The sequence below is a fragment of the Scyliorhinus torazame genome, chromosome 7 (genome assembly GCF_047496885.1).
Source record: "Scyliorhinus torazame isolate Kashiwa2021f chromosome 7, sScyTor2.1, whole genome shotgun sequence".
Taxonomy (NCBI): domain Eukaryota; kingdom Metazoa; phylum Chordata; class Chondrichthyes; order Carcharhiniformes; family Scyliorhinidae; genus Scyliorhinus; species Scyliorhinus torazame.
In genome coordinates, this window is record NC_092713.1 from 31,732,698 (window position 1) to 31,746,144 (window position 13,447).

The window sequence follows — 13,447 nt, forward strand, 5'->3', positions numbered from 1 at the left end:
CTCAATAATTTCATTGGGGCCTCTGTGAGGATAGGAGTATTGTCGGAGGGTTGATGCCCTGGTGATGCCAAAGCAGATGTCTCTAACCTACTCACCTTCAATACCCATCTCACCAGCCACAACTCTTTCTAAGTGTCAAGTGGTTGCTGTTCATTGGTTACAAATCTGACCTACTTTTGGTGAAGAATAGAGATGTACAGGACACTGGAGAGGAAAAGTAAAGCTATGCGCCATCCGCAGGTCAAATGCACACGGCAGGAATTAAATAAACATTATCCTGAAATAAATAATTTGACTTGTCCTAACATGATTTTTCTTTGTCTAACTGTACCACCTGTAGAAAAGCTGCATTGCAAGCGGCTTTGGGGAAGAAGCGTGAATGTGAGACAAACGCTCTCCACATAGTTGAACAACTGCTTGAAATAAATGTAACAGAAGAATTTCTGTTGGATTGTGTAAGTGAGTTCTTTTTTGAGACTATAATATTGCTGATGGAGTTTTGCTCTTAACATTTCTAAATGTGGAAAAGTGACAAAATCATTCTGAATGTAACATGTTCCTTCAGTTACTGGGCTGTACTTAGAACTAAGATTTATATAGTCACTATATTATGCACATAATGTTCCAAAGCATTTCATAGCCAGTGTAGCCACTGTTGTTATGGAAGCAAAAGTAACTGCACATTTTCTGCACATAGTGTACAAATGCCAATTAAAATAGTATCATTGTGTGAGAGTACGGAAGGAGACTATTGATCCAATTGTGCCTGTGCCAGCTTTATAAAGACCATAAGACATAGAAGCAGAATTAGGCCACTCGGCCCACCGAGTCTGCTCCGCCATCCAATCATGGCTGATATTTTTCTCATCCTCATTCTCCTGCCTTGTCCCCATATCCCCTGATCCCCTTATCAATCAAGAACCTATCTATCTCTGTCTTAAAGACACTCAGTGATTTGGCCTCCACAACCTTCTGCGGCAAAGAATTCCACAGATTCACCACCCTCTGACTGAAGAAATTCCTCCTCATCTCTGTTTTAAAGGATCATCCCTTTAGTCTGAGATTATGTCCTCTGCTTCTAGTTTTTCCTACAAATGGAAACATCCTCTCCACGTCCACTTTATCCAGGCCTCGCCGTATCCTGTAAGTTTCAATAAGATCCCTCCCCATCCTTCTAAACTCCAATGAGTACAGACTCAGAGTCCTCAACCGTTCCTCATATGACAAGCTGTTCATTCCAGGGATCTTACTTATGAACCTCTGGACCCTTTCCAAGGCCAGCACATCTTTCCTTAGATACAGGGCCCAAAACGGCTTACAATACTCCAAATGGGGTCTGACCAGAGCCTTATGCAGCTTCAGAAGTACATCCTTGTTCTTGTAAAGAGCCATCCAATTAGTTTTACTCCCCATCCCATAGTTCTGTGCAATTTGTTTTTACCTAAGTATTTAGTCCCCATTGAAAGTTATTGAATGAGCTTCCATTTAGGGAGTGCATTCTAGATTATCACAGCACACTGCATTAAAACAAAATCTCCTTTGGTTCTTATGCCAATTACCATAACTCGGTGTCCTCTGGAAACTGACTCTCCTGCCGCTGGAAAGTTTCTCCTCATTTATTCTATCAAAATCCTTCATAATTTTGAGCGCCTCTATTAAATCTCCCTTTAACTTTTGCTCTAAGGTGGTCATTCCCAGCTGCTCTAGTCTCCACATAACTGAAGTCTCGTTCCCTAGTATCATTCGATTAAATTTCTTCTGCAATCCCTGTAAGGCTGTGCTTCCCAAACATTTTCACAATGTGACACTATTTTAATGTCAGGCTTTGTGTGACCCCCAGAGTGAAAATCTGGGGAGGGGGAAGTGAGGGCTGGCGGGTTAGAAGGTTGTTGAGGGACGAGGTGCGTGGTTAACCAGAGAGATTTAAAGCTGCTGAGTTTTCTCTGAAAAAAGCAAAGACCTACCTTTATACAGGTTGTGGTTGCAGCAACAATCAGGCTCCAGAGAGCAGACTATTGACCCCTGCCCACAGACAGGAGGAAAAAGGGGCTTTGCAGTTATCAGACTCAGTTCAAGCTCTTCAGCAGTCATTGCTGCCTCTGAGCTCGTAACTCCCAAATCTCCACCTGCAAGCCCCAGTTTGGGAATCCATGCTATAAGGCTTTGACATCCTACCTAAAATGTGGTTTGTAGAATTAGAAACAATCAACCAGCAAATGGCCTAACAAGTGATTTATGAAGAATTTGCATAACTTGCCTGCTTTTATATTCTGTGCCTTGTTTATACAGCCAAGTATCCCCTCGGTTTCTTTCACCCTTAGCAGCTCAAGAAGGGGGCTCACCAGTACCTCCTCAAGGGCAATTAGGGATGGGTAATAAACACTGGCCTTGCCAGCAAGGCTCTCATCCCACGAGTTATTAAAAGATGCAAACAATTCAGACCAGGTGACATATAAGTAGGTCCTCTTTATCTATTTCCTATCCAATTTTTCTACTACACCTTCCTTAACTGGAACATTAGCAGCACCTTCTTCTTTAGTGATGGATGCAAAATACTCATTGAAGTGCAACAGTGATGCAATCTGCCTCCACAAGAAGATTGTCCTTTTTAGTCTTTTTCTTTGACTACTCTTTCTTACTCTGGTTATATCTTTGGTTTAATTAGCATGGCCCATTTTATCACTTTAATTTGCTTCTTCCTTACTCAAATACCCTTGTGACCTTTTCTATTATTACATAGAAGTATGCTAGGGTCCTGGATGAGAATCCAACTATTTGTAAAACTAAGTAAAGGTGACTGCACCATAGGAATGATAACACTGACCAATAGGTATCTTTTATATTAAAATAGACTTTAATTTAAACACAGAATTAACCACATTGACAACAAAGAAATAGCTTTACAGTTAACAGTTCTTAAATAAAATAAGGAACTCAACATACTTCCTAAATCTGGCACTAAATATTCCAATTAAGCAAACCAATGTAGTTCAAATACCACTTAAAATTAAGGTTAACAGCCAATCAAGTTTTACTTGTGTTTCTCTGTCCAGAGATCTTGGAGAGAACCTTTCAGGAACATACTGAAAGATGATTCTCCTCGAACTAAAATCCTATGGCAAACTGCAACTACAGACAAACCTGGCTCCTCCCCCTTAATTACATCATCTGTACACAAGGCATTCTTCTGTCTCCTCCCGCAATATGACCCATGATCTGCTTAACCAGGACCAAATACAAGGGATGGGATTTTCCAGCACGGCGCGCCCCCGCTGGCAGCGGAAACCTCCATTCCGGCAGCCAGCCAGTGGGGTTTCCTATTGTGGCCATCAGGGAAACCCATGGGTGTGGGTGCGCTGTCGGCGAAGCGGAGGATCCCGCCAACGGAGAATCCTGCAGAATATCCTGCAGAATAATCCTGCAGATTATCTACACCCCAGGGACCGCCAAACCAAAACAAAATCCATTAACCAGATATCTGTAAAAAAAGTAAATGTTTCATAAATCTTTTTATCAGCAGCCACTCTCCCCGTAATATCAAGGATCATTTCACTTTTACAAGACCTTAATCACAGCTTTAGCAGCCTTACATCACACAATTATTTTGCAGTCATTATTTCCTAAATGTTCCCCATCTTTGTGGTTTTCTTGATCCATTTTATTATCCCAAACCAGGTATCAAAGTACGCACTGAAGGAGTGCATTAACTTTACTAAAACCTCTGGGTTTGCACAGCAAAATGTTTATTGGGTCAATTGTCTAAGTGAAATATTTGTTATTTGAATTAAGTGGCAGATGTAAATGTTGTCCTTTTATAATTTGAGATCTTAAATTCCTCCAGGGCTAGCTGCAAACTGAAATTTAGTAATTTAAAAAAATGATTCTGTGTTCGCAACATAATGCACTTTTCGAATACATTTTTGGAAATGTTTGTGTAATTTGTCCCTGTTTCTGTTCTAATTAAGGTTAAGTTTATTACTCCAGTCCATTATCAGGATATTGTGGAAGAGCGTTCCATCATCAAACAGTGTGGATATCCTGTTTGTCAAAATAAACTTGAGAATGTGAGTCTGTTGTATTTATTTTGAATTAATTCAGGGAGCTGTTTGCTTTGCTCTTGCAGGGAAAATAAATGTTAGTAAATAGAGTATCTTGATTCTTTGTTACTGCGCTGAAAACAAACTAAATTAGGTTATTAATTATTTTCAAGGCTGCATTTGACAGATTTTTTTGATTGATAAGGGAGTTAAAAATTATGAGGAACGGACAAGAAAGTGGACTTCAGGCCACAATCTGATCAACCATGAGCAGCCAAATGGCCTCCCCCCGCACCTACATGATCTTATCAAAAGATGAATAAATTCTACATAGAGCTCCTGCTTTTTTGACAAAGTTGTGGCTTGAGGTTCAGAGATCCTGATTGGAACTGATGGCACAATTTGGGGAATAGTTTGCAAGACTAGAGGTGTTTTAAAAAAAAAAAAGTGAACCCTTTTGGGCTGACCAAGAATATTTTTTTTAAGTTGTAATTGTTAATTATTCTAGATGTGCATAATGCTAGTTTGGAATCATTTGCTCTGGTTAAAAAGGTATGGACTACTTCACCTTAATTAAAACACAGAAGGAGGTAGCTGTATGGCCCATCATATAGGAGCTATCAGAATTCGTCCCATTCTGCTCTTTCCCCATTGCCACATTAATAGTACTTTTTCCCCAGTATATATATCCAATTTCCTTGTGAAAGTTGCTGTTGAATCTACTTCCACAACAACTTTTAGGCAGTGTGTCCTTAACAAGTTTGCAATTTTTAAACAAAAAATTCCTATCTCCCCTCTAGTTACTGATTCCAAATGTTTTCTCTTTACTTATCCTATAAAACCCTTCAGAATTTAAACTGCTCTAATCTGCTTCTCCTTAAAGTTCTCTGTTAGTGGGGACACTAGAAAATCTGTAATTTTTCTCCTTCAAACAGAGGTTGCTCATGCCTGTACCATTCTTTTGTCCAAGTACCTTTTTTCCTTTCTCTTTTCCCCGTCTCTTGAAGAATTTATTTTCTTCAATTTCTCACGATCTGTTACATTGAGGGTCTTTGTGTATCTTTGAGCACCTCCATCCAATTCTTCACCTCTTTTGAGTCACTTGAAAGCAGATCGGATGTAACTTGATCACCAGAGGGACAATAGACAATATTGTTTTATACATTGTGAGTGGAAATCTTCCCAATGCCCATTCAATTCACATTGCTTCTGAGGCCAGTACATGGTATTGGCCCCATTGAAGTGAATATAAATGCTGTAAGAGGCATGGGATATATCATACTTCACTGATGTAGGTGAGGTGGTGACATTAGGTGACTGGCATGTTGTGGTCTTGTCTAACAAGATATGTATTTATACATTTCCCCCCCCCCCTGCAGATGGGAAGAGCACTATATAAAAAAAGTGTCCAAGTTGTTTTCTTCGTCTTGTTCCCCAACAACCTTGCCACCTCTCTCGCTCCCCTCTCTCTCTCTCTCTCTCTTCTTCTTCTCTCCCCCCCCCCCCCCCCCCCCCCCCCCCCGCCCCAGACCTTTCTCTTGAAGGCATCAACTCCTTGCTGTGTTATAGTTCTAAGAGCAGTAAGTATATTCTGCTAAATCAGCCATGTTAGTATGTCTGGAACATACAAGGTTATCGTGATTAGACCATTTGACTGTAAAGACACAACATTGAAACAAATCCTGCCATTACCCTACATCTGTCTGCTCCAATTGAGATTGTTCGTTAGCAATCAAGAGTGAGAACTTTGGCTGCCCACCCCCTCCTCGTTGAGGGGCTTTAAGGACATTCACAGCACCACCTAAGGTTAGATTGAATTTGAGACCTCCTTGCTCTATATAACATGGCTGTTATTTGTATTAACCAACTAAGCTATTTGGCAGAACTATTGTAGATATTGATGTACCCATGAATTTAAAGAAATATATTTATTCCTTTTAGGTACCTAAACAGCAATACAAAATATCTACCAGTACCAATCGGGTTTATGACATTACTGAAAGAAAGGCAAGAATTTTTCAAAATTAATTTTGTTTGTTTCAAGAATTTAATATTTGTGTAGAGGGAATGTTTTTTTATATCCCCCCCCCCCCGAGTTCTATGCATGAAAGTTGGGTTTGCACCTTACATGGAATGAACACTGGATGATTTTTTTCCCAACATTGTTTCAACTACACCAAAGTGAAAGTAACGTATATAGTCAGAACTCCTAAAAAGAAACATGCTTGCAGTCCTAAGAAAGTTAATTGTAATAAATATTACTGATATTGTGTTGGGACTCTTATTTTGCCTTCTAATGAGAGCCGCTAGTCCAGTTGATTGGAGCTGTCAAAAATACAACTTTATTGCTAAACATTGACTTGAATACACTTGAATAAGAACTGAATCAATATTTAGAAACAAAATATCAAACAATACCAAAAGGGGCAAACACATGGCAATAAAAAAGCATTAAACATAAAAGCATAAAGAAATCACTTTAAACCCAAAAATGAACAGATAGATGATTCAAGAATTCAGGAACAAAGACCTCGACCATGAGGTCCTACTTTAAGGGAATTCTTATCTCTGGTCTAACCCCTCATTTACTCTCATTGGTTTCTAATTTTCAGCTGCGACATCCTGGTTTGTTCAAATTGATATCTGTTACTTAGAGGATGATTTATGAATCAAACATTGACCATTACTTAAGATTGACTGGTGTCCATCAAAGCTAGCTCAGCGTCACATGCACACTCTCATGAAAATAGGTTCCTCACATCACCGCTGGCCGTAGACCTTGCTGTAACTAATTATTTGATACATTCTTATTGCTGAATACACTGAAATACAACAGTCAATTCATTATATGAAACATTCACTGAAACAATGTCTAAATTTCCATAGTCAAGACTAGAGTTCAATAGTTTTTAAAAATAATATTAGAGTACCCAATTAATTTTTTCCAATTAAGGGGCAATTTAGTGTGGCCAATCCACCTACCTTTCACATCTTTGGGTTGTGGGGGTGAAACCCACGCAGAGACGGTGCGAATGTGCAAACTCCACACGGACAGTGGCCCATAGAGTTGAATAGTTAATTCATTATCTGAAACAATGACTGTATTCTCACAGTCAAAACACTTTTAATAATTTCATTCTTTAGCTGTGCATTCAATTAGCACCTGAATAAATCAATAATCTATTGTATTATCACGAATGGCACACATGAATACTTCTATCATTAAATAAACATTCCTGCTGTTACTGGGCTAGTAATCCAGAGATTTGGCTAATTATTCACAAGAAATGTGCTCAGATCCATCATGGGAGTTTGAGAATTTGAATTTGGTATTAAAAAAATCTGGAAATATAACACTGATTTTTTTAAGTGATCACAAAATCTGTCATAAAACCCCAACTTATTCACTAATTTCCTTTCAGCAAAGGAAATCTGTTGTCCTTACCTGTTTTAGCCTGTATGTGGTTTCAATCCCACACAAATGTGGTTCACCCGTAACTTTTTAGAGGCAGATTGGAAGGGTACCAATTGCTAATAGGAAATAAAACTGATCCACAACTATTCAAGTTATGTTTTCCTTGAGAAGCAGATTCAATTTGTGATTGACATTCTTAAAAAGCACAGATAAAGGTATTAATTTTTGATCTGGGCAGTCACAGAATCATAGAATTCCCACAGTGCAGAAAGAGGCCATTCAGCCCTTTGAGTCTGCACCGACCCTCCGAAGGGCACCCTACCTAGCCGCCGCCAACCCCCCCCCCCCCCCCCCCCCCGCCCCCGGCAACCCCATAACCTAACCATGACCTAACTTACACATCTTTGGACGTTAAGGGCCAATTTAGCATGGCCAGTCCACCTAACCTGCACGTCTTTGGACTATCCGTACACATTAGACATTAGTCCACATTAGATGTTTCCACGCAATCAAATTCGTCATTCTATACTATTTGCCTATTGCAGAATTGGCCCAGTCAATGAACTGCAGTATTTGTAATAGCACACAGTTACTAATCTTGACGGCTCACTCGCCTTTGGTATAGGCCTCCACGACCGATGAGCCCGATTCAGTTCGTATCGAGAGGGATTGTCCCCCTCCCCCAATAGCTTTGCCAACATCGTGGCAAAATACTCCGTCGGCCTCGGGCCTTCCACCCCTTCGGGCAGACCCACGATCCTCAGATTCTGCTGCCTGGATCTGTTTTCCAGGTCTTCCATTTTGGCTCGCAGACCCTTGTTGGTCTCTGGCACCTTCTGCAACTCCATCCCCATCGAGGTGAGTTGATCACTGTGCTGTGATAATACATCTTCCACTTCATTCAGTGTCTCACCTTGCTCCCGCACCTCTGCTGCTGCGCTTGACACCGCCACCCTCACCGGGGCAATCGCCTCCTCCACCAGCACTTTCAATACCGCCCCCATCTCCTTCTTCATCACATCCATGTGCTTTGTGAACTGTTTGTTCCACAACCATCACTTTGGTCATTTCTTCTGCTGTGAGCGATGCGGCCTCCCCTGATGCTCCAGCCTCCGCTTTCCTTGCAGCTCCTGCGCTAACATTTCCACTCACCGGCGGACTTTCATTAACCCCCTTTTTCACGGCCGTTTTTTCTCCAAGCTTGGACATTTCTCCTCCCTGTGCCTTCTTACAGCTTTTTCAGCCTCCGTTTCCCCTGGGACTGGGCGCTAAAACCCCAAAATTTATATTCCCGAGCGGGAGCCCTCCAGTGTGCGGCTTCCTCCTGCCCGCCGTCACCGGAAGTCTAATTTTTGTTTAAGTTGATGGTCGTTGGGCTGGATTCTCTGGTCCCCCAGCCGTTGGGTTCTCCGTGGCGCGCTGTTTGCTGGCGGCAGGATTCTATCTTCCCACCACTTGTCAATGGGATTTCCCATTTGAAGCCAACCCATGCCGCCAGGAAACCCGTGGGCAGGGGTGCACTGCTGGCGGGAAAAGTGCATCGCAATGGCCATTGTTTTTAACCTCGGTTCTATGTTGTCTTCCAATGAGTCCACAAGACATGGATCTGTTGACAGCAGAGTTGAATATTCTAGAGAAAGAAGTCGGAACTGTTCCCAACATTCTACAATTCATAACCTATTAATTATGGTCAAACTCCTCTACCAAACAAGTTCACTGTTTATAACCACTGGAGTGAGGGAATAAAGGATGACAAATCCTATTGAATAACTTTAATATTTGAAAACAGTAGAGTGGGACAGCTTGGTCTATCAGTCACCATTTCCCTGGCCCTACACTCATCCCTAGAGCATCTCGAAAACAAGGACTCCTACATTAGACTTCTATTTTAAAAAAAATATATTTTATTCAAGATTTTTTGGCCAAACATAACAGTACATAGTTTTTCTTTTAAACAACAATAAAGCAATATAAATAACAGTGGCCAGTTTTAAACAAGTAAATAAATAATATATAAACAGAAACAAAAACAAAACTAAATGGCAACTGCCTTGTCAAAAATAGTTACTCTCCAAAGATACAATCCAACAGTCCAATATACATTACTTATAACAAATGTCTATACATATACAATGACATCCCTAAGAGCCCGCCCGGATCCTCACCACCTTCGAAAGCACCTTCGCCACCCCCACCCAGAACCCCTGTAATGCCGGACATGACCAGAACACGTGGGTGTGATTCGCTGGGCTTCTCGAGCATCTCCCACACTTATCCTCTACCCCGAAAAATTTACTGAGCCGTGCTCCAGTCATATGCGCCCTGTGTAGAACCTTGAATTGTATCAGGCTTAGCCTGGCACACGAGGACGACGAGTTTACCCTACGTAGGGCATCAGCCCACAGCCCCTCCTCAATCTCCTCCTCCAACTCTTCTTCCCATTTCCCTTTCAGCTCATCTACCATGATCTCCCCCTCGTCCCTCATTTCCCTGTATATGTCCGACACCCTACCATCCCCCACCCATGTCTCTGAGATCACTCTATCCTGCACCTCCTGCGTCGGGAGCTGCGGGAATTCCCTCACCTGTTGCCTCGCAAAAGCCCTCAGTTGCATATACCGAAATGCATTCCCTTGGGGCAACCCATATTTTTCCGTCAGTGCTCCCAGACTCGCAAACGTCCCATCTACGAACAGATCTCTCAATTGTACTACCCCAGCTCTTTGCCATGCTCCAAATCCCCCATCCATTCTCCCCGGAACAAACCTATGGTTATTTCTTATCGGGGACCGCACCGAGGCTCCCGTCCTTCCCCCATGCCGTCTCCACTGCCCCCAAATTTTTAATGTTGCCACCACCACCGGGCTTGTAGTGTATTTCTTCGGGGAGAACGGCAACGGTGCCGTCACCATTGCTTGTAAGCTGGTCCCCTTGCAGGACGCCCTCTCCAATCTCTTCCACGCCGCTCCCTCCCCTTCTCCCATCCACATACACACCATTGAAATATTGGCGGCCCAGTAATAATCATTTAGGCTCGGTAGTGCCAACCCCCCCGCCCCTATCCCTACTACGCTGCAAGAACCCCCTCCTCACTCTCGGGGTCTTCCCGGCCCACACAAAACTCATAATGCTTTTCTCAATTCTCTTAAAAAAAGCCTTAGTGACCATCACCGGGAGGCACTGAAACACAAAGAGGAATCTCGGGAGAACCACCATTTTAACCGCCTGCACCCTACCCGCCAGTGACAGGGACACCATGTCCCATCTCTTGAAGTCCTCCTCCATCTGTTCCACCAATCGTGTTAAATTAAGCCGGTGCAAGGTTCCCCAATTCTTGGCTATCTGAATCCCCAAGTATCGGAAGTCTCTTGTTACCTTCCTCAGCAGTAAATCCTCTATTTCCCTGCTCTGCTCCCCCAGATGCACCACAAACAACTCACTTTTCCCCATGTTCAATTTATACCCCGAAAAATCCCCAAACTCCCCAAGTATTCGCATTATCTCTGGCATCCCCTCCACCGGGTCCGCCACATACAACAACAAATCATCCGCATACAGAGATACCCAGTGTTCTTCTTCTCCCCTAAACACTCCCCTCCACTTCCTGGAACCCCTCAGTGCTATGGCCAGGGGCTCAATCGCCAGTGCAAACAATAACGGAGACAGGGGACATCCCTGCCTCGTCCCTCTGTAAAGCCGGAAATAATCAGACCCCCGTCCATTCGTAACCACACTCGCCATCGGTGCCCTATACAGCAGCTGTGCCCATCCGATATATCCATCTCCAAAGCCAAATCTCCTCAGCACCTCCCGCAGATAATCCCACTCCACTCTATCAAATGCTTTCTCGGCATCCATCGCCACCACTATCTCCGCTTCCCCCTCTGGCGGGGGCATCATCATTACCCCTAGCAGCCTCCGTATGTTCGTGTTCAGCTGTCTCCCCTTCACAAACCCAGTCTGGTCCTCATGTACCACCCCCAGTCCTCTATCCTCGTCGCCATTACCTTGGCCAGAATCTTAGCATCCACATTTAAAAGAGAAATGGGCCTATAGGGCCCGCATTGCAGCGGGTCTTTTTCCTTCTTTAGGAGGAGCGATATCTTTGCCTCTGACATAGTCGGGGGCAACTGCCCCCTTTCCCTAGCCTCATTAAAGGTTCTCGTCAGAAGCGGGGCCAGCAAGTCCATATACTTCCTATAAAATTCCACCGGGAATCCTTCTGGTCCCGGGGCCTTCCCCGCCTGCATGCTCCCAATCCCTTTCACTACCTCCTCCATCTCAATCTGTGCTCCCAGTCCCGCCCTCTCCTGCTCCTCCACCTTAGGGAATTCCAGCTGATCCAGAAAGCACATCATTCTCTCCTTCCCTTCCGGGGGCTGAGCTTTATATAATCTTTCGTAGAATACCTTGAACACCCCATTCACTCTCTCCGCTCCCCGCTCCATCTCTCGCTCCCCGCTCCATCTCTCCCTCCTCGTCTCTCACCCCCCTATCTCCCTCGCTGCTCCCCTCTTCCTCAGTTGGTGGGCCAGCAACCGGCTCGCCTTCTCCCCATACTGTACACCTTGTGCCTTCCTCCATTGTGCCTCTGCATTACCCGTAGTCAACAAGTCAAATTCTACATGTAGCCTTTGCCTTTCCCTGTACAGTCCCTCCTCCGGTGCCTCCGCATATTGTCTGTCCACCCTCAGAAGTTCTTTCAACAACCGCTCCCTTTCCCTATCCTCCTGCTTTCCTTTATGTGCCCTAATAGATATCAGCTCCCCTCTAACCACTGCCTTCAACGCCTCCCAGACCACTCCGACCTGAACCTCCCCATTGTCATTAAGCTCCAAGTACCTTTCAATACACCCCCTCACCCTTAAACATACCCCCTCATCTGCCAATAGTCCCATGTCCATTCTCCAGGGCGGGTGCTGTTCTTTTTCCTCCCCTATCTCCAGGTCCACCCAATGTGGAGCGTGGTCCGAGATAGCTATTGCCGTGTACTCCGTCCCTGTCACCTTCGGGATCAGCGCCCTTCCCAATACAAAAAAGTCTATCCGTGAATATACTTTATGGACATAGGAGAAAAACGAGAACTCCTCACTCCTAGGCCTGCTAAATCTCCACGGGTCTACTCCTCCCATCTGGTCATAAAGTCCTTGGGCACCCTAGCTGCAGCCGGCCTCCTCCCGGTCCTGGACCTCGATCTGTCCAGCCCTGGGTCCAGCACCGTATTAAAGTCTCCCCCCCCCCCCCCCCCCCCCCCCCCCATTACCAACTTTCACGCCTCTAGGTCCGGGATACGTCCCAACATTCGCCTGATAAAATTGGCATCATCCCAGTTCGGGGCATATACGTTCACTAGAACCACTGCCTCCCCTTGCAATCTGCCACTCACCATCACTTATCTACCCCCGCTATCCGCCACTATGGTCTTTGCCTCAAACAGTACCCGTTTCCCCACTAATATAGCCACCCCCTGTTCTTTGCGTCTAACCCCGAATGAAACACCTGCCCCACCCATCCTTTGCGTAGTCTGACCTGGTCTATCAGTTTCAAATGCGTCTCCTGCAACATAACCACATCTGCCTTTAATTTCTTTAGGTGTGTGAGTACCCGTGCCCTTTTAATCGGCCCGTTCAGCCCTCTCGCGTTCCACGTGATCAGCCGGGTTGGGGAGCTCTTTACCCCCCCTCCTTGTCGACTAGCCATCCCCTTTTTTAATCCAGCTCCTCACCCGGTTCCCACGTAGCTGTATCTCCCCCCGACAGCGCCCTCCCGCCTCGACCTCCCCACCCCATACCAGCTCCCCCTTCTCCCCAGCAGCAGCAACCCAGTTAATCTCCCCCCGCTAGATCCTCTTCTAGCGTAATTGCACCCCCCCATGTTGCTCCCAGAAGTCAGCAAACTCTGGCTGACCTCGGCTTCCCCCCGTGACCTCGGCCCCCACTGTGCGAGGCCCCCTGCTTCCCTGTTCCCGCCATGATTACCATAGCGCGGGAACAAA

At 44.6% G+C, this 13,447-nt stretch overlaps 1 protein-coding gene across 1 annotated transcript in view; it reads left to right on the forward strand.

The window, feature by feature from the left end:
* The window catches only part of rpap2 (RNA polymerase II associated protein 2), a 152,415-nt gene that overhangs the window by 11,218 nt on the left and 127,750 nt on the right, over positions 1–13,447 (forward strand). The window contains exons 2-4 of the mRNA XM_072510486.1: positions 341–455; positions 3,966–4,064; positions 5,979–6,044. Of these exons, the coding sequence (XP_072366587.1) occupies positions 341–455; positions 3,966–4,064; positions 5,979–6,044 (280 nt within the window). The remainder of the gene's footprint in view (positions 1–340; positions 456–3,965; positions 4,065–5,978; positions 6,045–13,447) is intronic.